Source organism: Oreochromis niloticus, linkage group LG10 (genome assembly GCF_001858045.2).
Source record: "Oreochromis niloticus isolate F11D_XX linkage group LG10, O_niloticus_UMD_NMBU, whole genome shotgun sequence".
Lineage (NCBI taxonomy): Eukaryota > Metazoa > Chordata > Actinopteri > Cichliformes > Cichlidae > Oreochromis > Oreochromis niloticus.
Genome location: NC_031975.2, coordinates 788992 through 811495, shown reverse-complemented (window position 1 = coordinate 811495; position 22504 = coordinate 788992). Strand labels below are relative to the sequence as shown.

Genomic DNA, 22504 nt, shown 5'->3' with positions numbered 1-22504 from the left:
GGGAGCGGTGGATTTTTGTTTTTCTTAATTTCATAGATTAACCGCCTAATGGGGGACACAGACACACATCCCACCATAAGTCAAAACCTCCGGGCATAAAACTCTGAGGTGACCACTGGGTGTTAGCTGAGGAGAGCAGAAGAACTGCTGTAGCTGGGATCACTTTTCCAGCTGGCATATTTTAAGTGTACTTCACCCTTTACCCTGTTCTTGCTGGCAGGCTGTAGAGCAAACCTCAGGATGAAGGATGTGGAGCAGCTCTCCTGTCCGTGGATCTGTGGAGGACTGTCACACCACAGCGGCTGAGTGAGCAGACCATATTAACTCAGGCCAGCCCCCAGACCTCAAGGCTCCCCCGGACCAGCAGACACCGAACCAGCGTTTTTGAACACATTCGTCCAATTGTCAGGGCGTCTTGGTTTGGTGTCCGCCTGTTTGCCCTGCTGTGTTATTTTGCAGTTTGTCTGTACCAGGTTGTGTGGACCACCAGCGACCTAGCATGACAAAGCACTTCTGTGGCCTGCTAACTCTTCAGCCAAAGGATGTTTCTCTTAAGTATATCCAGACAGACGTGCTAAGCATCTTCATACATATAATGTTTTGAACTGCAGAATCACAACTGTTGTTGCATCTTACATCAAGGACCACTGATTGACTGCACGCACTAAATAGATATGAATGAGAGGTTGCTGCAGGGGGGGACCTCTTCTGAGTTTATTGTGGATTTCTCATGAATTGTAAAGTGGGACAGAGACACCTACAGTCACATGGCTGGATCATCAGTGGAATTAGTCCTTTCCTTATTTTATTTGGATACCTCCTGAAAGGCTCCCCATTGTCCCTGGAATAAAAATAAAAAACAGCTGGTTTGAGTTGTCTCTGTTGAAGTTTACCAAAACGTTTCTGTTTTTGTGCCACTTTGAGAGAACTCTTTGATCATGCACTGAAGACAGAAGTGGAAGCCTTATTGAGAGTCAGGTTTACACCAAGTCGCCATGCCTATCAGAAAAAAAGGTGAGTTGTTATTATTACATGTCTATCCATTTTCAGAGTGCAGTTATGTGACACATTTAATTCATGAGACTCTGTTGATACTGCATCAAAGTGCGTCTTATCTGCACTACATTTTTCAGTAGTGTACAGAGATTGACCGTGAGATCAAAACCACCTGCCTAGTGTTAGGTAGTCCCTCGACTCAGACTGGACACACTGGTTTGAGTAACACGTTGCTTTTAATTAGAAAAATACCGCACAGGACAGTGTTACTGCAGTAGAGAAGAGGAAACAATAGAACATGTTTTAATACATCGTCAAAAATATATTTGATTGTAAAGTTTGTTGATATGAAAGTGAAACTGGACTTTAGTTCAGAAGAACTCGAAAAGTGAAAGTTATCAGGCCATAGTTTTAAGGCAGACTATTTTTTTTTCTTCTGACGTTTCAGTCCACACTCCACACCAGTTGGTGGCAGTAATGCACCATTTTGCTATTTGCCAAACGCCAATAAACAATATAAAGAAGAGGGTGGTGGTGGTGGTGGGCTGGGACTTTGGCTGTAGATTGTTTGGGTCCTGTGTGTGATGGGGTCTGTCCTCTGTGGATCACTTTTCACTACTTGAGGGTTTTTGTATTTACTGAGCAGTTTCCAGGGTGTACAGGTGAATTACGTTGCTACCATTGTGAGGGGGGTGTGGGGAGGTTGGGCTGCCACAGTGTTCAGTTAAATGTCAAGTGTCACAGTAACATCAGCATGAATAACAGAACTCAAGGTTTCCCAGCTTCACTGTATTGTAATGTTACTTGTTAGTGACAAATACAAATGACATTGATGGTTATTTTCATCAGTTTTATAAAGCTGTGGATATACATGGTCCTCTTTAATAAGTCTCAGTTTTCTTAAAATATTTCACACATGAACAAAGCTCTGTTCTGGTTCCATCTTTAGCCAGAAGGGAGAAGACTCACAACTGTAAATTCATAGTGAGGGACCGTGGTTGGACTATAAAAGAGGCACAGAGGTTCACACAGGGATTGCAGAGTGCTGCATGCTGCAGCTATCCGTAGATAACTCTTTTTATAAAGCCTCTTTTTACTTCTAACTCGGGGAGCTATCCACAGACCCTGCAGTTACAAGTAAAAGAGGTTTATAACAAAAATGTTGGTATTGTAATCTTTTGCACTGTAGTAATTTGTGATAAAAGTGTTGTATCAAAGAATAACTGAAAACCATTTGGTGACAGTCCCCAATCTTAATTATCTGTATGTGGTCTGTTTTTGTTTTGCTAGGAAATGATCAGAGGCTTCATATCAGTTATTAAATGATGCCACTGGGATCACAATTATTTCATTTATTCTGAAAGAGAATTTAAGGCTCTATGAGAGGGAAATAACACAAATACATAATTTTATGGAAACTTTTAAACAGCTATTATCGACATGCACAAACCTTAAGTACCTTATACACAAAGGAAAGCAGAAGTTACCCCGGCTGAATCATGTTCTGTTGCACCTGATGAAATCTAAACATGCAGCCTTCAAAGAAGTCCTTGAAATCTGCGTTAACCCCCTAACCCTAACTGATCAGTAATGTCCAAAGGCTTTAGAAACAAAGTTACATCCAGGTTAAAGCCAAGTTTTTCCTTAATCATTAAACAAGTGAAAGTTATCGGCGATCGTCTCTGGCAAGTTATAGAGAGATTATAGAGAGATGGAGTAAAACTTAATGGTGCAAATGTAAATGATAGTCTTATAGTTGCACATTGTTTTAAATAATTATTTGATTGAGTTTGTTGTAGAATTGTGTGGACATTTGGGTGAATCTTTGTGACCTGGTGTTTGACAAAGATTTACCGTCTGTGGGCACAAATGAGAAATTTTAATTTTAAACCACTGGTCACATGATTACATCACTAAGAAATTCAAAGTCAGTTGGGGACAGAGATGGGCAGTAATGTGTTACAAGTAACGTGTTACTGTAATCTGATTACTTTTTTTGAGTAACGAGTAATGTGAGGGATTACTATTGCAAAAAGTAATTAGATTACTGTTACTTTCCCGTAAGCACGCTGCGTTACTGCGTTACTAAACTGTGATTTTGTTTGTGAGAGTGTCTCATGACAGTGACGTACGAGCGTGCGACGCCCGTGGCAGCAACAGACGTGTGCAGATCAACAATGAATAATATGGAGGGATGGAGAGAGTGCAACCATGCAGCGTTTAAAGCGTGAAAGTACTCACATTACTTTGAGTTTGATTCTGTAATAAGTGGCAAAAACATCTGCATCCGCTGTTCACTCTGTGTGGGAAGACAACTTCTTTCTACAGCGAAAAATTAAACTTCAAATCTGAGCGAGCTCCAAGCACTCCGCCAAGGGAATGTGACATTCACAGAGAAACCCCCGGATCCCCCCACTGACATGACCGCTGTGGGCAAACCTCCACCCGCCCCACTCCTGCTAAACAGGTGACAATAGATTTAAGAGCTGCTGAATCTTTGATTCTATTTATTTTTTGCTGAGTTTTGAAATCTATTTGAAAGAGTGAGTGGAAACACAACATGATTTGATTTTATATGCTGGAATATGCAGAAAATAGGTTTAAATGTTAAACACATTTCTTCCAGTCAGAGACTGTTGCATTAAAACTCATAAAACAATTTTTAAAAAGAGACAAAAACTGGTTCACCCGAAAGACAAAACTCCAAAACACAAACTTAACAACGTGGTGTTTGCTGTACAGTGCAGCGAGGAATGCCCAGACCTCTACATTGGAGAGACCAAGCAGCCACTTCACAAGCGCATGGCACAACATAGAAGAGCCACCTCCATGGGACAAGACTCAGCAGTCCATCTGCATCTAAAGGACAAAGGTCACTTCTTCGAGGATGCCAGTGTTCACATTTTGGACAGAGAGGACAGATGGTTTGAAAGAGGAGTGAAAGAAGCCATTTACGTCCACTGTGAGCGACCATCTTTGAACAGAGGGGTGGCTTACGACACCAACTGTCTGCCATCTATAATCCAGTTTTGAGTTCCCTCCCCAGACGCCTTAACGCCCACTCACATCCTGGGCCATCTGACCTCAGGAAATCACATGACAAGGTGGGGCCAGGTTTCACAATGGGCTCACCCGAAACCCTGGTTGATTGTGACCCACACCCGCTTTCACACCTTGGCTCATGTGATTAGGTAGAGGATCATCAGGGGGTCCTTTTGTCCCTCTTTGGGGGGACAATCCCACAGGGTTTAAATCTGGGACTCTCCACCATTTGACCCTAGAACTGAAGAAGCTTCTCGGATGAGAGGTGAAACGTCTTCAAGCAACTTAAAGAAGTCCAGACGCTTTTCTTTCCAAGCTCCTTAGACTACGATGACCTGGATGACTGAGAACCTTCACAGACATATTTTAAAAAGAGGCTTTTTCATTTGGTTACATTGTATATGATGGATTATGCATAAAAATAGAATTGGGCTGAAAGGTCTGTTGCTTCATTACCTATTCAGGTTGTATATCATGTTTTTAAAATGTAACTAATTACTTTTGAAAATAAGTAATCAGCAAAGTAACAGGATTACTTTTTTGGAGAAATAATCAATAATTAGTAACTAATTACTTTTTTCAAGTAACTTGACAACAGTGGTTGGGAGCTTGATTCTTGCCTTCTAAAATCATGCATTCATATTTCCCTTTGCTCCCAACAGTGCAGTTGTTGCTCTCCATATACAGTAAAGGTGGTAATAAACACAAGGTAGCCCATTACAGACCAATTTAAATATGACCTGTTGTCTCCAGATTATTGGAAAAAAGTCATTTAGCAGCAGCTGAAAACACATCTGATAAAGGATGCTGTGTTTTATCCCAATTTAGAGAAAACCCTTGAGCTGGACGTGTTTGTAGGGGCCGTGAAGGCTGACCTGAATAAATGAGGTGCAGTGTTTCTGCGTTTGACACAGTAAATGCAGAAATTCTTTTACACTCTCAGTTTTCTACAAGTGTTTTAAATGGGATAAAATCATATTTAGAAAATAAGTTATCACAAGGTGTCTGTGGCACAACGATGGATCCTGCTGTCCCTCTGTTATTCAATTTGTATATTAATGACTGTAACAATATACTTTATACGTGAAAACTTTATACTTTACTTTATACTGTTTTCTCGTACACTTGTAAATGATCACGAGGTAAACAGTGTTGCTGTGTTCAATGTGTAGGTATGATTTTAGATTCCACACTGAAGCATGTGAAAAATACTTGTAGCATACTTAAACACAATGTAGTTACCTTTCAACTAGGGATGGGACTCAAGAACCAGTTCTTGTAGAGAACTGGTTCCCAGTAGTTGAATTCCTTGGAATTGTTAGTCTGCTCGCCTATCGATTCTGCTGGAGGAGGAAAAAAATGGAGCAATCTACAGTGTGGATACAGTGTGGATATGGGCATTACTTTTATTTTTATTGCACAAAAGGACAAGAGTGCAATGTTAAAGTGCTAACTGCGTCCAGGACAGGAAAAACTGCATTATACTGTTAACACAACTTTGGCTCTTTGCAAGCGTCTGCAGAGACAGCACGGTAATGCTAAGCAGCGATGTGAAAGCTCAGTGAATCCAGGGCCCAGCAGCCAGATCCTGAAAGTCAACAGGTAACAAAAGCAGTGATGAGCAGTCAGACTGAAAGTAAAATCTAACATCATTTGTTCCTTGATCATGTGATTTTGTGTATTCTTATTACCTGCCCAGAAACTGAATAGTAGTAGTAGCAGATACATTTTGTACAATGAATCGCTTCTCTTAAGAGAATAATATACATTTTGTACGTGGAAAATAAATGAATACAAATGCAAATAGAAAACTTAAAACAAACAGAAAAGAGTTGAATGCGTAACTTTTATTTGCATCAATATAACATTCAGAGCTGGATTTACTGGTCTGTTTTAGATCATTGACCTGCTGCATAACCCAAGTGCTCTGGAGTGTCAGGCCACAAACTGATGGCCAACATTCCCCTTCAGGATTTTCTAGTAAAGAGCAAAATTCATGGATCCATCAGTTATAGAAAGTTGTCCAAGCTCTAAGCTGTAAAGCAGTCCAAAGCCGTCACAGTACCACCACCCTGTTTGACTGTTGTATGATCTTTATGGTATGATATTTTTATTTTGAATTTTGTTGTGTGAGTCCACAGAATACTTTCCCAGAAATGTTGAGGATCATCAACATTTTTTAGCAAAAATGAGACAAGCCATCATATTTGTTTTGTTGAGCAGTGGTTTTCGTCTTTCGTCGAACTCTGCCATGCAGGCCATTTTTGCCCAGTCTCTTTTTATTGTTGATTAATGAGCTTAGGCAAGTGAGGATGAGTCACTAATGCCCTCTTGGAGTAATTTTGACACGTCAGCCACTCCTGGGAAGGTTCACCACTGTTCCAAGATTTCCACATCTGTGGATAATGGCTCTCAAAGTAAATCACTGGAGTCCTAACGTCTTAGCAATGGCCTTGTAACTGTTTCCAAACTGATTGGTTTCAATTACTTTGTTACTCATCTGTTCTTGAGATCTTTTAACCTACTTCACTTTGTCAGATAGGTTATATTTAAACTCAGTCTTCCAGAAAATGTGGAATTTCTGCATTTTCTGGGGTCATCTTTGTCTAGTATTAAAATTTGAGGATCTCAACCATGTAGGTGTGACAAATATGGAAAAAAATAAGAAATCAGGGAAGGGATAAATACTTTTAGGAGCAGTGTATGTCATTTAGTAGTATTTCATAAAACTCAGTAATTTCACCTACATTAATGTTAAATACAATGAGAAACACTACAAAGAATGTTGTCTTTGTAGGTTCTCAGTCATCCAGGTCATGGTAGTCTAAAGATCTTGGAAAGAAAAGCGTCTGGACTTCTTTAAGTTTTCCTTGAAGACGCTTCACGTCTCATCCAAGAAGCTTCTTCAGTTCTAAGACCAACTGGTGGAGAGTCCCAGTTTTTAAGCCCTAGTGGGAGCTTTTAGATGACAAAGAACGTTAGTGCACAGATACAAAAGGGTAACAAAAGAAGTATTTAGTTTTCACTGCAATACAACGCTGAACCGAAGAAATAGTACAAATTGTCTGCGTGTTAGGCTGTCGCTTAAAATTTTTCTGTTTTCTTGGTGCTCCATCTTCTTGCCTAACATCTGAATAAGACATTTGAGATCTCTTTTATACGCTGACACACAAATGAAGTGTTCTTCTAATTGAGTTTGAAAAGGTGTAACTTGACAGAGATTAATTTGTACTCAATGTGTTGCATATGGAAGGCCAGTGTTTCTAAGTGGACAAATTGTGTTAAATGGTACAATTTAGGGTCATGAGCTCTAAACAGCTTGAGCTTCATGTTTTCAAACTTGTCCACATAAGCTTTCCTCCATGCATAAACAACTATCTATGCATCTGCCTTCTGATGTGGAACAAGCCTCCACCCCATACACCACCTTTGAGATGAACTGAAACACAGATTGTTCAAACATCAGTGCTGCGCTTCTGTCTGCTCTTGTACCAGGAGGGAGCACACCACGCAGCCAGATTCAGTATGTAATGGAAAAAAAGAAAGATGTTTACATATGGCTTGAAATCTGTTGTATGCCATTAATGCATCACTGTCAATCCCTTTTATTATCTTATACAATTTTGCCACAAGATATTAAGTGTCTTCATGCATTCTCAATCATCCAGGTAAGTAAATCCCAAAAGGTTGATTCTGTTCATCTGGACGTTTTCAGTGGGAGAAACGTTTCGTCACTCATCCAGGTGACTTCGTCAGTCTCACTGACTGCAGGTTTCCAACCTTACAAACAGGACATTGCACAAAGACTGAAACTAGCACCACTGAATGAACTGTGATCATTAATATGTAAATTATGACCACTGATCAAAGACCACTGATCTATGGCCATGAGTACCATTCACAGAGAGTTGGGGAATGGCTGCAATCACAGCATTGTAAGATGGTGAAAGATTCAATTCAATTCAATTCAATTTTATTTATATAGCGCCAAATCACAACAAAAGTCGCCTCAAGGCGCTTTATATTGTACAGTAGATAGCACAATAATAAATACAGAGAAAAACCCAACAATCATATGACCCCCTATGAGCAAGCACTTTGGCGACAGTGGGAAGGAAAAACTCCCTTTTAACAGGAAGAAACCTCCGGCAGAACCAGGCTCAGGGAGGGGCGGGGCCATCTGCTGCGACCGGTTGGGGTGAAAGAAGGAAGACAGGATAAAGACATGCTGTGGAAGAGAGACAGAGATTAATAACAGATATGATTCGATGCAGAGAGGTCTATTAACACATAGTGAGTGAGAAAGGTGACTGGAAGGGAAAAACTCAATGCATCATGGGAATCCCCGGCAGCCTACGTCTATTGCAGCATAACTAAGGGAGGATTCAGGGTCACCTGGTCCAGCCCTAACTATATGCTTTAGCAAAAAGGAAAGTTTTAAGCCTAATCTTGAAAGTAGAGATAGTGTCTGTCTCCCGAATCCAAACTGGAAGCTGGTTCCACAGAAGAGGGGCCTGAAAACTGAAGGCTCTGCCTCCCATTCTACTTTTAAATACTCTAGGAACAACAAGTAGGCCTGCAGTGCAAGAGCGAAGTGCTCTAATAGGGTGATATGGTACTACAAGGTCATTAAGATAAGATGGGGCCTGATTATTTAAGACCTTGTATGTGAGGAGCAGGATTTTGAAATCAATTCTGGATTTAACAGGAAGCCAATGAAGGGAAGCCAAAACAGGAGAAATATGCTCTCTCTTTCTAGTCCCTGTCAGTACTCTTGCTGCAGCATTTTGGATTAGCTGAAGGCTTCTCAGCGAGTTTTTAGGACTTCCTGATAATAGTGAATTACAGTAGTCCAGCCTGGAAGTAATAAATGCATGAACTAGTTTTTCAGCATCACTCTGAGACAGGATATTTCTAATTTTAGAGATACTGCGCAAATGGAAGAAAGCAGTCTTACATATTTGTTTAATATGTGCATTGAAAGACATGTCCTGGTCAAAAATGACTCCAAGGTTTCTCACAGTGTTACTGGAGGCCAAGGTAATGCCATCCAGAGTAAGAATCTGCTTAGATACCATATTTCTAAGATTTTCAGGGCCGAGTACAATAACCTCAGTTTTATCTGAATTAAGAAGCAGAAAGTTAGCGGCCATCCAGGTCTTTATGTCTTTAAGACATTCCTGCAGTTTAACTAATTGGTGTGTGTTACCTGGCTTCATGGATAGATAGAGCTGCGTGTCATCTGCATAGCAGTGAAAATTTATGCTATGTCTTCTAATGATGTTGCCTAGGGGAAGCATGTATAATGTAAACAGAATTGGTCCTAGCACTGAACCCTGTGGAACTCCATAATTGACCTTAGTGTCTGAAGAGGACTCTCCATTTACATGTACAAACTGGAGTCTATTAGATAGATATGATACAAACCACTGCAGTGCAGTACCTGTAATACCTACAGCATGTTCTAATCGCTCTAATAGGATATTATGGTCAACAGTATCGAACGCAGCACTGAGGTCTAGCAGGACAAGCACAGAGATGAGTCCACTGTCAGAGGCCATAAGAAGATCATTTGTAACCTTCACTAAAGCTGTTTCTGTGCTAAGATGTACCCTTAGGCCCCCTCCTCCATTCAGAGATGGTCTTTCCCTTTTCACGTAAATTGCCTTGACTCGGCGCTCAAACCAGTGTTCCTCCCTGTCCAGGATGTGTACATCCTCATCATAGAAAGAGTGTCCACTGGCCTGTAGGTGTAAATACACTGCAGAGTCCTGGCCTGACGAGGTAGCTCTGCTGTGTTGTAGCCAGAGGTTGTTTGGTTTCCCCAATGCTTAAATCCTGGCAATCCTCCTGGCACTTAACAGCGTACACTATGTTACTCTGTTTGTGTCGGGGGACCCGATCCTTGGGGTGGACCAGTTTTGGCACAGCGTGTTTTGGGAGTTAAAAGCCACAGAGACCCGGTGTTTAGAAAAAATGCGTCTCAACTGTTCCGATACTCCTGACACATACGGGATCACTACAGGTTTCCGCTTAGGCAGCGGTTGTCCTTCTCTCCTGGATCGGCTGGAGCTTTCTTTTGGAGCCTTCCCAGCTTTGACAAAAGTCCAGCTGGGATAACCACATTTACTCAGGGCCTTCTTGATGTGCTGTTCTTCTGCCTCCCTGGCTGCTGTGTCAGTGGGGATGGTGTTCGCTCTGTGTTGTAGCGTCCTGATGACACCCAGTTTGTGCTCCAGTGGATGATGAGAGTCAAACCTTAGATACTGATCCGTATGCGTAGGTTTACGGTACACGTCAGCTTTTAGATGTCCCCCATTACTGATGGAAATCTCACAGTCTAAGAAGGCTAACCTGCCACTTTTCATATCCTCCCTGGTGAATGTGATGTGTTGGTCCACCGAGTTAATGTGTAATAGTACTGACCCTTGTATATGAAATATGTGGAATGAAGACACAGTTCCCAGAGAACACACTTGGTTGGTGCTGAGAGTGGTCCTGTTGCTGAGGTTGGGGTCATCCTGTAATCTCTTATGAACTACTTCCACTGCTTCAGTGACTGGAACACAATTGAAGAGAGATGTAACATAGTACGAGACCATCATCTGCCTCCATACTGACATCCCTCACTTCTCTAAATTCAAGCTGCCTACCAACGGGTCATGATAGTCTTTCTGGTTTAGCAAACCTACCCTTGTCTGTCTGAAGGATGATAATGTTGATAATGTTGCTGTCATTAATAAGTGATGTGAGTACCTTCCTCTCCTCCATGCTCATGTTGGATGCTGGTGGCTTTGCATTGCTGAGACAGGCCGAAACTTTCAACGTCTGCCAAGTCTTTGTTTCAAATCGCTTTTTTCTGAGGCTGTGATCAGTTCCACTCACAGGATTTGTCTAGGCGTCACAGCAAAGTTCAAGACTTTTGCAAGGATGTTTTTCTCTGCTTGGATGACAAATTTTTCACCCACTTGTCCCCATCCTCAGTGTGGCATCCTTCTCTCTTCAGTCGGCTAGTTTCAGTCAGTATGCAAAGGTAGTGGGGAAACCTGCAGTCAGCTGAGACTGAAGAAGTCACTTGGATGAGTGACAAAAAGTTTCTCCCACTGAAAATGCTACGTCTCAATGAACAGAATCAACCTTTTTGCACAAGATATTAAATATTACCAGATCAATGTATATATTTTACATAAATTATCCATGAGAAAAATAAACCAAGGAAACCCCAGAGCCTTTTTTCCCCTGTGCTCTGCAGACACAGCTCGAGCCCTTGCACTTTTGGAGGAATACTGCACTAACCTGAGGAAACCGGAGGAGCAGCAGCTCAAAACTGCCATTCAAAGAGTGATGGGGATTTTCAAAAGCAGCCTGTTTGAAGCTCTTCTTGGTAAGTCGCACAGCCACAGTGTATCAAGCAGACAGCATTTGCTGTAAAGTTCATACTGTGGTGATTTTCAAAACAAAAGTTTTTGTAAATACATAGATCAGTGTGTTAGTGACCTTGTTCTTGTTCATGAAACACTGCACAGTAGTGGTGGGTGAAGAGTGAATGCAAGAAGAGTAGCGTGACAAAATACATTCGGTGGGCTGGTTTGCAATATGAATGACTGTTACAGTTTCCAGATTGTTGCTGGTGTCAAGCTAAAACAAAAAAGTTCTCCTCAGATACATTTTTATTAATAGTTCTTATCACGCTTATTTGTTTTCAAGGGGTCACCTTTCTCATAAGTTTGACTTTAATTACTAACTTGCTGTGATGCTGTTGAAATACGGTGCAACGTCATGATCACAGCTTTGATTGGCAAATCCAGTCAGGGAGAAACTTGTGTATCTCTGGTTGGGAATGGTGGACAGAGTAGGGGGGCTGCAAAATCGTCCAATATTTTCCAAAACCACACCTGACTGCTTCAGACTGACAGCATCATTACAAGGTTTTATTAGTGTGTGTGCAATTGTTACACATTCATTACTGCTAACATTTAAAGATATAGCCAAACACATCTTACAAATTCCTTTAATGGTGAGAAAGATGTAGACATTGCAAGCACAGATCAGTGGTCATTGATCAATGGTTGCTAAGTTAAGTTAAGTTAAGTTAAGTTAAGATAAGATAAGATAAGATAAGATAAGATAAGATAAGATAAGATAAGATAAGATAAGATAAGATGAGATAAGAGACTTTATTGATCCCACAACAGGGAAATTTTAGCGTTACCTCAGCTCAGGCAGATATCAGAAGGAAATGCAAAAATACAAATAAGTACAACCAATGAAAAAAGTGAGATAATACACTATATACAATGGTAGCATACACAGTATGTGATTATGGATATGGTTGTGGAAATATGCAAGACATAAACTATATCGCTTAACATAACTATTTTACCACTACTATTCCCATGTATAGACATGTACACACACACATGTACACACTAAATATACATATGTATACATATACATACATATATACCTGCAAATGTCCATACACATAGAAGATCCATTATGCATGAAGTGGTGACCATGGATGTTCACAGTGTCCAGTGAGTCATGACAAAGTGATTGAGGAGTTATAGAGTCTAACTGCTGTTGGGATTAATGATCTGCGAAAGTGCTCCTTCCTGCTGCGAGGGTGTTTCAGTCTCTGACTAAAGGAGCTGCTCAGCACACTCACATACTCATGCAGTGGGTGATGTGGGTTGTTCATGATGGATGTCAGCTTTACTAACATCCTCCTCTCGCCAACCACCTCCACAGACTCCAGAGGACATCCCACACAGAGCTAGACCTCCGCACCAGTTTGTCAATCCTGCTCCTGTCCCTGTCCGTGCATCCACTCCCCCAGCAGGCCACTGCATAGAACAGGGCAGATGCTACCACAGTGTCATAGAATTTCCTTAATAGAGTCCTGCAGACTCCGAAGGACCTCAGTCTCCTCAGCAGGTGGAGTCGACTCTGGCCCTTCTTATACAGGATGTCTGTATTTGTAGTCCAGTCCAGTTTATTGTTGAGGTGAACGCCCAGGTACTTATAAGAGTCCACTATCTCAATGTCTTTCCCTTGGATGTTCACCGGTGTTGTAGGGGGTGACTTCCTCCTGAAGTTTATGATCATCTCCTTTGTCTTGCCAAATTATAACAGAAGTCTGAAGTGTAAAGGCTGAACAGGAAAGGTGAGAGAACCGTGCCCTGTGGTGCCCCCGTGCTGCAGATTACCACCTCGGGGACACAGTCATGGAGCCTCACATACTGTGGTCTGTTGGGAAGGTAGTCGATGGTCCATGCAGCCAGCTGTTTGCCTACTCCGGCTCCCTCCAGCTTCCCTCTCAGTAGTGCAGGTTGGATGGTGTTGAAAGCACTGGAGAAGTCAAAAACTGGAGAGGGGTTGATGGAACCTGGGGGGTGGGAGAGGTGATAAGTGGGCCATTGTCAAATCTGTTGAAAAACTGATTCAAGTCGTTAGCCCACCCAGCCAGCAGACACTGTGGCTCCTCCATTGTCCTGGAAGTGTCCAGAGATTTTTTCATGTTCCTCCAGACTTCTCTGACGTTTTTCTGTTCGAGTTGGTTTTCCATCTTCCTCCTGAAGCGCTCCTTGCCTTCTCGGATCTTGTATTTAAGATCCTTTTGGACTTTCTTCAGTTCCTCCTTGTCTCCAGACCAGAAAGCCCTCTTCTTCTTGTTCAGCAGGGCCTTCAGTTCTGGGGTGACCCACAGTTTATTGTTTGAGAAACACTGTACCTTCTTGGTAGGCACAGTGTTATCAACACAGAAATTAATGTAGTCCGTGATGCAGTGGGTGAGGGCGTCGATGTCCTCACCTTGAGGCTTGCAGAGTTCCTGCCAGTCTGTCCTTGTCAATGGTCATAATAATTTGCATATTAATGATCAAATAACTGACCTTACAGCCCATTGTTCGCCAGTGGTGCTAGTTGTAATGATTATGCAATGATTATGTACTGTAAGACTGGGGAAACCTGCAGTCAGCTGAGACTGAAGAAGTCACCTGAAACGTTTCTCCCACTGAAATGTCCAGATGAACAGAATCAACCTTTGGGATTTCCTTACATGAATGATAGAGCATCCATCAAGACACTGCAATCACAGAGTTCTGCTATGGAATAAATCCATCCTGAAATAGATTTAATCATCTTACAAAGCATTAGGTGCTATCTAATCTGGCCTGTGCATAGTCACTCTGGCTAAACCCCCTCAGTGCAGAGTGGACTCATGTCTAGATTTAACCCCTTCATCATCCCTGCCTCTCTCTGGAGTCGTTCCTCTGAGCAGCTGAACGACTCTGAATGTTACTGTATTCTTTGGTTAGTATTAATGGCATATTTTAGCAGGTTTGTTAGCAGGAGAGTTTCCTCTCAGATTTGTAGATATGCTGTTGGTTGTGCCATGAGGTATTTATTCTTTAAAAACACAGAAGTACAGATGACCTTCCCAACTGCACATAAAGCAAACACACCTCCCCGTAACCCAAGGAACGATGCCACCAGTTGTCTCAGTCTGCTGACCTTGACAGCGAGGTTGATAACCACAGCATCACAAAATTCCTTTTGTCCTTTTTATATGTTTGTTGTGGTAAAATTAATATTAAAATGCTGAAACAAAATAATACCCTGAATATTGGATAAATAAGGTATTTCTTTTCTTTTCTGCTTTAGAAAGCTAAATGAACCTTGTATTAAGACCATCATCTTTACCCATCTACTGTCTACTATACTTAATGAATAGCAAGCACCATTTGTTGTTAGAAAGCAACAAGAACGAGATTGAAAATGTGACGTCATTCCGGGGTAAAACCGCAAAGGATTCTGGGAATGAGTGGCAAGCGGTACTAGCGCATGCAGGCTTTCGCATGAAAACAGTCGCACAGTGATAAAAACAAACACAAAAAATGGCAAGAAGCTGTTGTATTATTAACTGCAATAGCCGGTCGCATGACAGCCACGGGAAGCCGACGGGTAAAGAGATCGTTTTTTATCGGATTACGTCGTGGGAGAGAAATTGTTCAAGCCATGTTTCCGAAGTAACAAAGAGCCGACGGATGGCCTGGATTGCAGCCATTTGAAGACCAAATATAACGTTCCAGAACACTCCAGCTCACATGTTAGTCTGCTCCAAGGATTCCCACAAAGGTACGTCTTCTGTTGTAGTTATTACGTAATTTATCATAACACAATTGTTGATGTAGGTTACAAATAAGTCTTATATCGATGTGAATTGAATTCGTTGCGCTATGCTGCTTTGTTCACGGTAGCTTTGTGGGCTAATATTTGTTGTGTTTTGCAGGAAAACCAGCCTACAAAATGCTGGAATGCGATGCAGACTGGGCACCTCTATCACCCTGGGTCATACCGAGTTTAAAGCTGCTACCACAGCCAGATTTGATCGGTTAAGAGAGAGAGCGACATCAAAACAGCCACGATACGTCCGGCATATATGTGAACAAGGGTTGTATTGAAGCAATCAAGTGATGAATAACTGTTTTCCAGTGTGTTGTTTTGCAATGTTTTTTTGGGTTTTTTTTGCATTGTTGATTTGTTTTTTTACCGACGCAGCTAATAAAGCATGATGGAATACAATTTTGCCTCTTTCTTGTAAGATTCTATAATAAAATGAAACAATAATGCCAGTTATAAATAAAGACAATAAACTGAACGAATTACGAAACACTCATTTTATTTCTATTAGATCTGAAAATGTTGTGTAATACTACAACCTGAAATGACAAATAGATGCGTTTGCCTGTACAGGAGATAAAGGAAAAAAATGTAACAGCAGCTGTGAAATGGAATAGTCCAAATCACCAAAGTAAACTGGACCTGGGCTTGTTGCAGGGATCTGAAGTTAATAAACATCTTGGGCCCGTTCTTCGTACCTCGCTTACTACATCCAAGATCAAATGACACATCCAAGATCAAATCATCGCGCTAACTTTGAGCTCGCTAATCCGGTTCTCCGAACACACCTGTTGTTGACGATTAGTATAGCTGGATGAAGTAATCTGAGATCACTGGGTGGCTTAAAAGGGGCTACGCATCGATAGTAGAAACATTGATCGGCAACCCTGTGATTGGTCGGCGAAGATGTCCAAGGAGCGCGCTCAGTATTTCACGGCAGCAGACCAAGAACTCTTGATTGAGGGATATCAGGAGTTTCAGAGTTTAATTAAAACGCAGGGGAACACTGCAAAGGCTGCAAAAGCAAGGAGAGAGGGCTGGCAGAAAGTTGCTGACAAATTAAACTCGTAAGTGATCCATGATATTACATTATATCATGTGATATTATTTTATTCCACATTATATTATATTACATCATATCCTCTTTCACATTAGAGCCACAACAGGACCCACTAGAACATGGGAAAAAGTAAAAGTGAAATATAAAAATATTCCACAGAATGGTAATATTTATCACTTATATTGCTTTTAGTCTATGACAAGAGACCCTGAAATAATCTGTTTGTTTGTTTATAACAGCAACCAAGAAAAGGGCAGAGCAAATAAAGACAGGTGGTGGTCCTGCACCCCCTCGTCACACCCCTTTTTGTACTGTGACATTTATTGACATTGTGGGGTTTTTTGTGTGTAGTTTGACATAACACTCCATCACTTTTACCTGTTCCCATGCAAGGGGTGACTGAAGCATGCACAGTAAGTCGGGAGTAAGTATATACAGTACAGTAAGTATATATTATATATATATATATATATATATAGAGAGAGAGAGAGAGAGAGAGAGAGAGAGAGAGAAAGAAAATAATACCCTCACGGGAGAATCGATATCTCTCTATGAGCACACCGTCTATCCCGCAATATACGCTAAATTCTGTAAACTCTCCTTATCAATCTTGCACCTTCCTTGCTCGCGTACAAACGGACAGGACATGGCTGCGACAGACTTCCCAAATCCACCTTCGCTTTTATAGCCGTGGTCTCTCATCTTGATTGCACGTAGTAATTTACTATTACTACTCTAAAATATGAATTACATCTGAAATAATCTACTACATGTAATAGAATGATTAATAGTACATTTCCCTTTTTTTCGGAAATGACCTGTATGTATCTGTATGAAATCAATAAAAGAATCAAATGCTGCATTATCTTTAGTTACATTGATAATATTTATTTATGGTAAAACAGTGGCGAAATATCGCTCTTGCTTTCATATAACTGCAGCGGACATACCTGAGTGGCCGCGATCTAATCCTGTTTACATAAAGTAAACCTGCTCCCGAGCAGGTTTACGCTTACGGATCTGTTGCTATGACAGCAAGTCCCAGATGAGCTTCGGAGAACCGAACGATCCAAGATCACGCGAAATCGTCAACATTCAAATCCGGCTAACTTACTTAGCGAGGTACGAAGAACGGGCCCCTTGTGAGTGTCTGTACTCACACTTAGGACCATATAATAATAAATATGTCCGTGGGCAGCACGCTGACGTCCTTACTCCACTCTGTATGCTCGTACAGGTCTGACCATTTCAATCCTTTGATTTTTTCCTCGTCCTTTTTTTTTTTTTTTTTTTGCCTTTTCGTCACGTCTGTCTTTGTACGGACCTGCCGTGTTCTCCGTCATTTTGTACATAACTGTTTTTGGGGCAAATAAAATGCAAGCAGGGATTAAAACCGCAGAATTAATGATTACCGGTGCTGGAAATACTAGCGCTTGATGCAGAGGCTGTGTCCCAATTAAGAGGCCGCACGCTTGAAGTACGCGCAGTACGCGTACTACGTACGGTGCGTACTACAAGTACGAGAAGTGCGGAAGTGCGAGGCTTGTGAAATGGGATGGTCTAGCCTTCGTCGCGCTGTTCAGGTTGCCTAGCAACCATGACACCAACTGCAAGAAATGTTTCACACAGCTTTGTTTGACAGAAATGAAGGAGCGTGATGCAGTCGCTCCGCCTCAAGTGACTACTGCACAGACTCTGGCTCCAAAAATGCAAGATGGCAGCCTCCACAAGCGTGATATTTTGGCTTCATTTTTGCACAATTGGAGGAGGCGGTGTCGCGTCGTCCATCTTTTCTACAGTCATTAGTCGTGTCCAAATTCATGGGCTGCATCCTCCTGAGGACCCGGCCTTTGCGGTCTACGTGGGCCGGGTCCTGTCACGATCGGGCGAATTACACACAGTAATTCGGCGTGCCCGTGTGGCGTGCTGGCTAGACCCAAACGCGGCGAAGGCTAGCGGTGGGTTGGAACAGACACGCAGTTATTCTAGTAACGATCAGTGCATGAAGCGTGGCTTCGGAACTGGCGTTACAGATGGAGAGCGAGCGGAGCCGGGATGAGAAAAAGAATCGAGAGGAGAAACACTCACAGTTGCTGAATCAAGCGGAGACTGACGTCGGCAAGGTTTCGGAGCTCCTGACATGAAGAGAACGATGTCTGAGCGGCGAACAGGTGGGTGGCGTCTCTCTTTTAAACCCGGCCCCGTGATCAGCTGATCACCAGCTGACAGGACCCCCCCCCCCCGAAGACCGGCACCCGATGGTCCAGGACGGCGGCGACGGAAATCCGAGATGAGGGAGGGATCCAAGACGAAGCGGGACGGCACCCAGGAGCGCTCCTCCGGACCGTAGCCAGCCCAGTCCACCAAATACTGGACCCCCGACCCCGGGGACGGGAGTCCAAGATCCGCCGGACAGTGTAGACAGGACCCCCATCGACGAACCTGGGCAGGGGCGGGGCTGGGGAGGGGGGCGCCAGCGAGGAAGTAACACACCGTTTAAGCTGCGAGACGTGGAAAACCGGATGGACCTTCATGGCGGGCGGAAGCCGGAGACGATAAGTCACGGGGTTGAGCCGGGCAGTGACCTCGTATGGGCCAACGAACCTGGGAGTGAGCTTCTTGGACTCGGTGCGGAGCCGCAGGTGCCTTGTGGAGAGCCAGACGCGATCCCCCGGCTGAAGAGGATGACCCGGGCGGTGGCGGCGACGATGCTGCTTGGCGTACAGAGCGTTGGCTCGGGAAATGGCAGCCCGCGCCTTGATCCAGGCCTGACGACAGCGGCAGACCATCCGTTCAGCAGCAGGCACGTCGACCTCCGCCTCCTGGTGGCTGAAGATAGGAGGATGAAAGCCATGACAGACTTCAAAGGGCGAGAGACCGGTGCCAGAAGAGACGTGAAGGTTATGAGACAGCTCAGCCCACAACAGGTAACGAGGCCAAAGCGACGGTTGGGCAGACACGAAGCACCGCAAGAAGTGCCCCAGTTGTTGATTGGTCCGTTCAACCTGCTCATTGGTCTGAGGGTGATAGCCGGACGAGAGGCTGGGAGATGCCCCAATCAGGCGGCAAAAGGCTTTCCAGAACCTGGCGATGAACTGGGGCCCCCTGTCAGAGACTATGTCCTTGGGGAACCCGTGCAGCCGGACGACATGGTCTAAGAAGAGCTCAGCTGTCCGTTTGGCGGAAGGGAGGCCGGCCAGGGCGACCAGGTGCACCGCCTTTGAAAACCGGTCTACAAAGGTGAGGATGGTGTCAAGACCGTCCACGGATGGGAGGCCGGTAACAAAGTCAAGGCCGACATGGGACCAGGGACGTCCCGGCACAGGGAGAGGGCGAAGGTCGCCAGCGGGAGGCTGAGTGGAGGACTTAGCCCGAGCACAGGTGTCACAGGCAGAAACGAATTCACGGACGTCCCGAGTCATGGAGGGCCACCAGAAGGCACGACGGAGGAGCTGGAGGGTCCTGTCAGGCCCCGGGTGACCAGAGAGCGGGGAGGAGTGAGCCCAGAGCAAGGCCTCCTGATGGCACCGGGATGGTACATAGAGTCTCCCAGCAGGGGGTGTCAGGCGGAGGTGGTTCGGCGGTCAGGGCATCCCGGATAGAGTCCTCCAGGGGCCACCAAAGGGGGGCAGCGAAAAATGAGAAGGTAGGATAGGTCCAGGGTCTGACGTGAGGTCGTCCTGGGTGAACTGTCTGGAGAGAGCGTCTGCCTTAGCGTTCTTGGAACCAGGGCGGTAGGCGAGATGGAAGTTGTAAGGCTCAAAGAATAAGGCCCAATGGGCCTGCCTTGGGTTGAGCTGCTTGGCAGAACGAATATGGATCAGGTTCTGATGATCAGTCCGGATCAGAAAAGGGTCCCAGGAGCCAATGCCGCCACTCTTCTAAGGCCCACTTAATGGCCAGGAGTTCTCGGTCTCCGACACCGTACTGTTGCTGCGTGGGAGAAAATTTCCTTGAGAAATAGTAGCATGGGTGAAGTTTTCCATCCGGGCCGTGCTTAGGCAGGTTAGCTGATTTGGTGAGGGATGTCAGTGGGGCGACAACAGTGCTGAAATTACGGATAAAACGCCGATAGAAATTGGCAAAGCCCAGGAAGCTCTGTAGCTGCTTAAGGCTGGAGGGCTGAGGCCACTGGGTCACCGCTTGGACCTTTTGCGGGTCCATGGTCAGGCCATCGGAGGAGATGGTGAAGCCCAGGAAGGTGGTGGACCGCTGATGGAAAGCACACTTCTCCAGTTTGCAGAACAGCTGGTACTCGAGCAGCCTGCTCAGCACGGCCCTCACATGGCGAACATGGTCCACTTCGGTGCGGGAGTAGATCAAGATGTCGTCGAGATAACCAAACACCCACCGGCCTAGCATATCCCGCAAGACATCGTTGATCAGATGTTGGAAGACAGCAGGGCTGTTGCAGAGGCCGAAGGGCATCACCAGGTACTCCCAGTGCCCGTTAGGGGTGATGAAGGCCGTCTTCCATTCATCCCCTTCCCTAATGCGCACCAAATTGTAGGCGCTGCGTAGGTCTAGTTTGGTGAAGATGCAGGCCTGGGAGAGGGAATCGAGTGCGGTGGATAGCAGAGGAAGAGGATGGCGGTTCTTGATAGTGACTTTATTCAAGCCCCGATAGTCTATACAGGGGCGGAGCCCGCCGTCTTTCTTCTTGACAAAGAAGAATCCAGCAGCAGCAGGAGAGGTAGAAGGGCGAATAAAGCCCTGTTGGAGAGCCTCAGCAACGTACTCCTCCATGGCCTTATTCTCTGCGGGAGACAGAGAGAACAGGCGACCACGAGGAGGGACCGCTCCCGGGAGGAGCTCAATGGCCATGTCGTAGGAGCGATGAGGAGGTAGAGTAGAGGCTCGCCTCTTACTAAAGACCTCAGATAGGTCGTGGTAAGCCGGAGGGATCTTATCCAGATCAATGGGCTCCGGGGGAGAGGCCTCTTCTGACTTTGAGTTCTTTTGGGTCCGAGAGAGAAGGCAGCGGCGTGGACACTGGGGACCCCAACCCAGGATTTGGCAGGAAGACCAGGAGATGTGGGGTCATGTTGACGGAACCAGGGGTATCCAAGGATGAGAGGTGAGGAAGTGGCCGAGACTACTAGAAACCGGATCTCCTCCTGATGATCCCCGATAGACACGCGAACCGGCTGGGTCTGGAACTGGATCGGGTAGGGTTGGAGGGGTCGCCCATCTACTGAGGTCACCGGGAGGAATCGATCCACAGGAGTTAACGGAATGTGAAGTCAGGAGGCTAGTTTTTGGTCGATGAAGTTCTCAGCAGCTCCGGTGTCCAGGAGGGCTTCAGATGAGAACTGTTGGCGTTTCAGGTGAAATATTACTGGTAACAGAAAGCGAGAGGGGTCAGAGGAGTGCGAAAGGCCAGGTGGGACACCCCCGCAGTCTACCTAGCGTCGTCGTTTCCCGGACGTAGCGGGCACTGGGGACGACGGTGTCGAGCTGATCCACAGTAGGCGCAGAGACCCTCACGCCAGCGTCTCTCTCTCTCCTCTTTGGAGAGTCTGCCCAGCTGCATGGGCTCCTCGCTGGATGTACTGCTTGGGCTAGCAGCGGCTCCTTCAGAGGGGGGAGGAGGCTGTGAAGACGTGGCCCTCTGAGGCTGGAAGGGTTTGAAGGCCCGAGGGGTGTGGCGAGGCCGCGACATCACTCGTTGGTCGATCTTCAGGGCGAGGTCCACGGCCTCATCCAGGGTTTTAGGGGCCTCACGGCCGGTCATCTCATCTCGGATGTAATCAGCCAGTCCCTCCAAAAAAATGGAACGTAGAGAAGCATCTCCCCACTTTAGCTTAGCGGCCAGGGTACGGAATTGGGAGGCAAAGTGACAGACGGGTCGACTGCCCTGGCATAAATGAAGCAGCTGTGACTCCACCTCCACTTCACTGCTCAGGGGAACAAATGTCTTTTTTAATTCCTCCACAAACAGGGCATAGTCATTGCAAGCTGCAGATTTATTGTTGTAGAGAGCCGCAGCCCATTCCTGAGCCTGGCCAGACAAGAGAGAGGTTAGCATTGCAACTTTTGCACGGGCGGTGGCGTATTTAGTGGGCTGACATTCAAACAGCATGTCTAAAGTGGCGAGCAAACCATCAGGCCGGCCATCAACTCCGTTCCACTTATCTGGTAGTCCGATCCGGGGCTCCGCGCTCACCGGCGCCGGCTGACGTTGCAGCGAGGTGACGGAAGTGGAAAGTTGGAGGACAGTTT

At 44.8% G+C, this 22504-nt stretch overlaps 1 protein-coding gene across 15 annotated transcripts in view; it reads left to right on the top strand.

Annotated features, from left to right (window-relative positions):
- The window catches only part of dlg2 (discs, large homolog 2 (Drosophila)), a 173942-nt gene that overhangs the window by 369 nt on the left and 151069 nt on the right, over window positions 1-22504 (top strand). For 10 of the 15 annotated variants that reach the window (XR_001224178.3, XR_003221859.1, XM_005450494.4 and 7 more), the window contains exons 2-3: window positions 221-1014; window positions 11291-11422. Coding sequence is in view for 9 of the 15 variants with exons in the window: in XM_005450494.4 (XP_005450551.1) it covers window positions 996-1014; window positions 11291-11422 (151 nt within the window). In the remaining 6 variants the exon portion in view is untranslated. Of the gene's footprint in view, window positions 1-220; window positions 1015-11290; window positions 11423-22504 lie in introns of those variants that run through there. The other 5 variants (XM_005450499.4, XM_019363908.2, XM_025910697.1 and 2 more) reach the window with 4 other exon arrangements.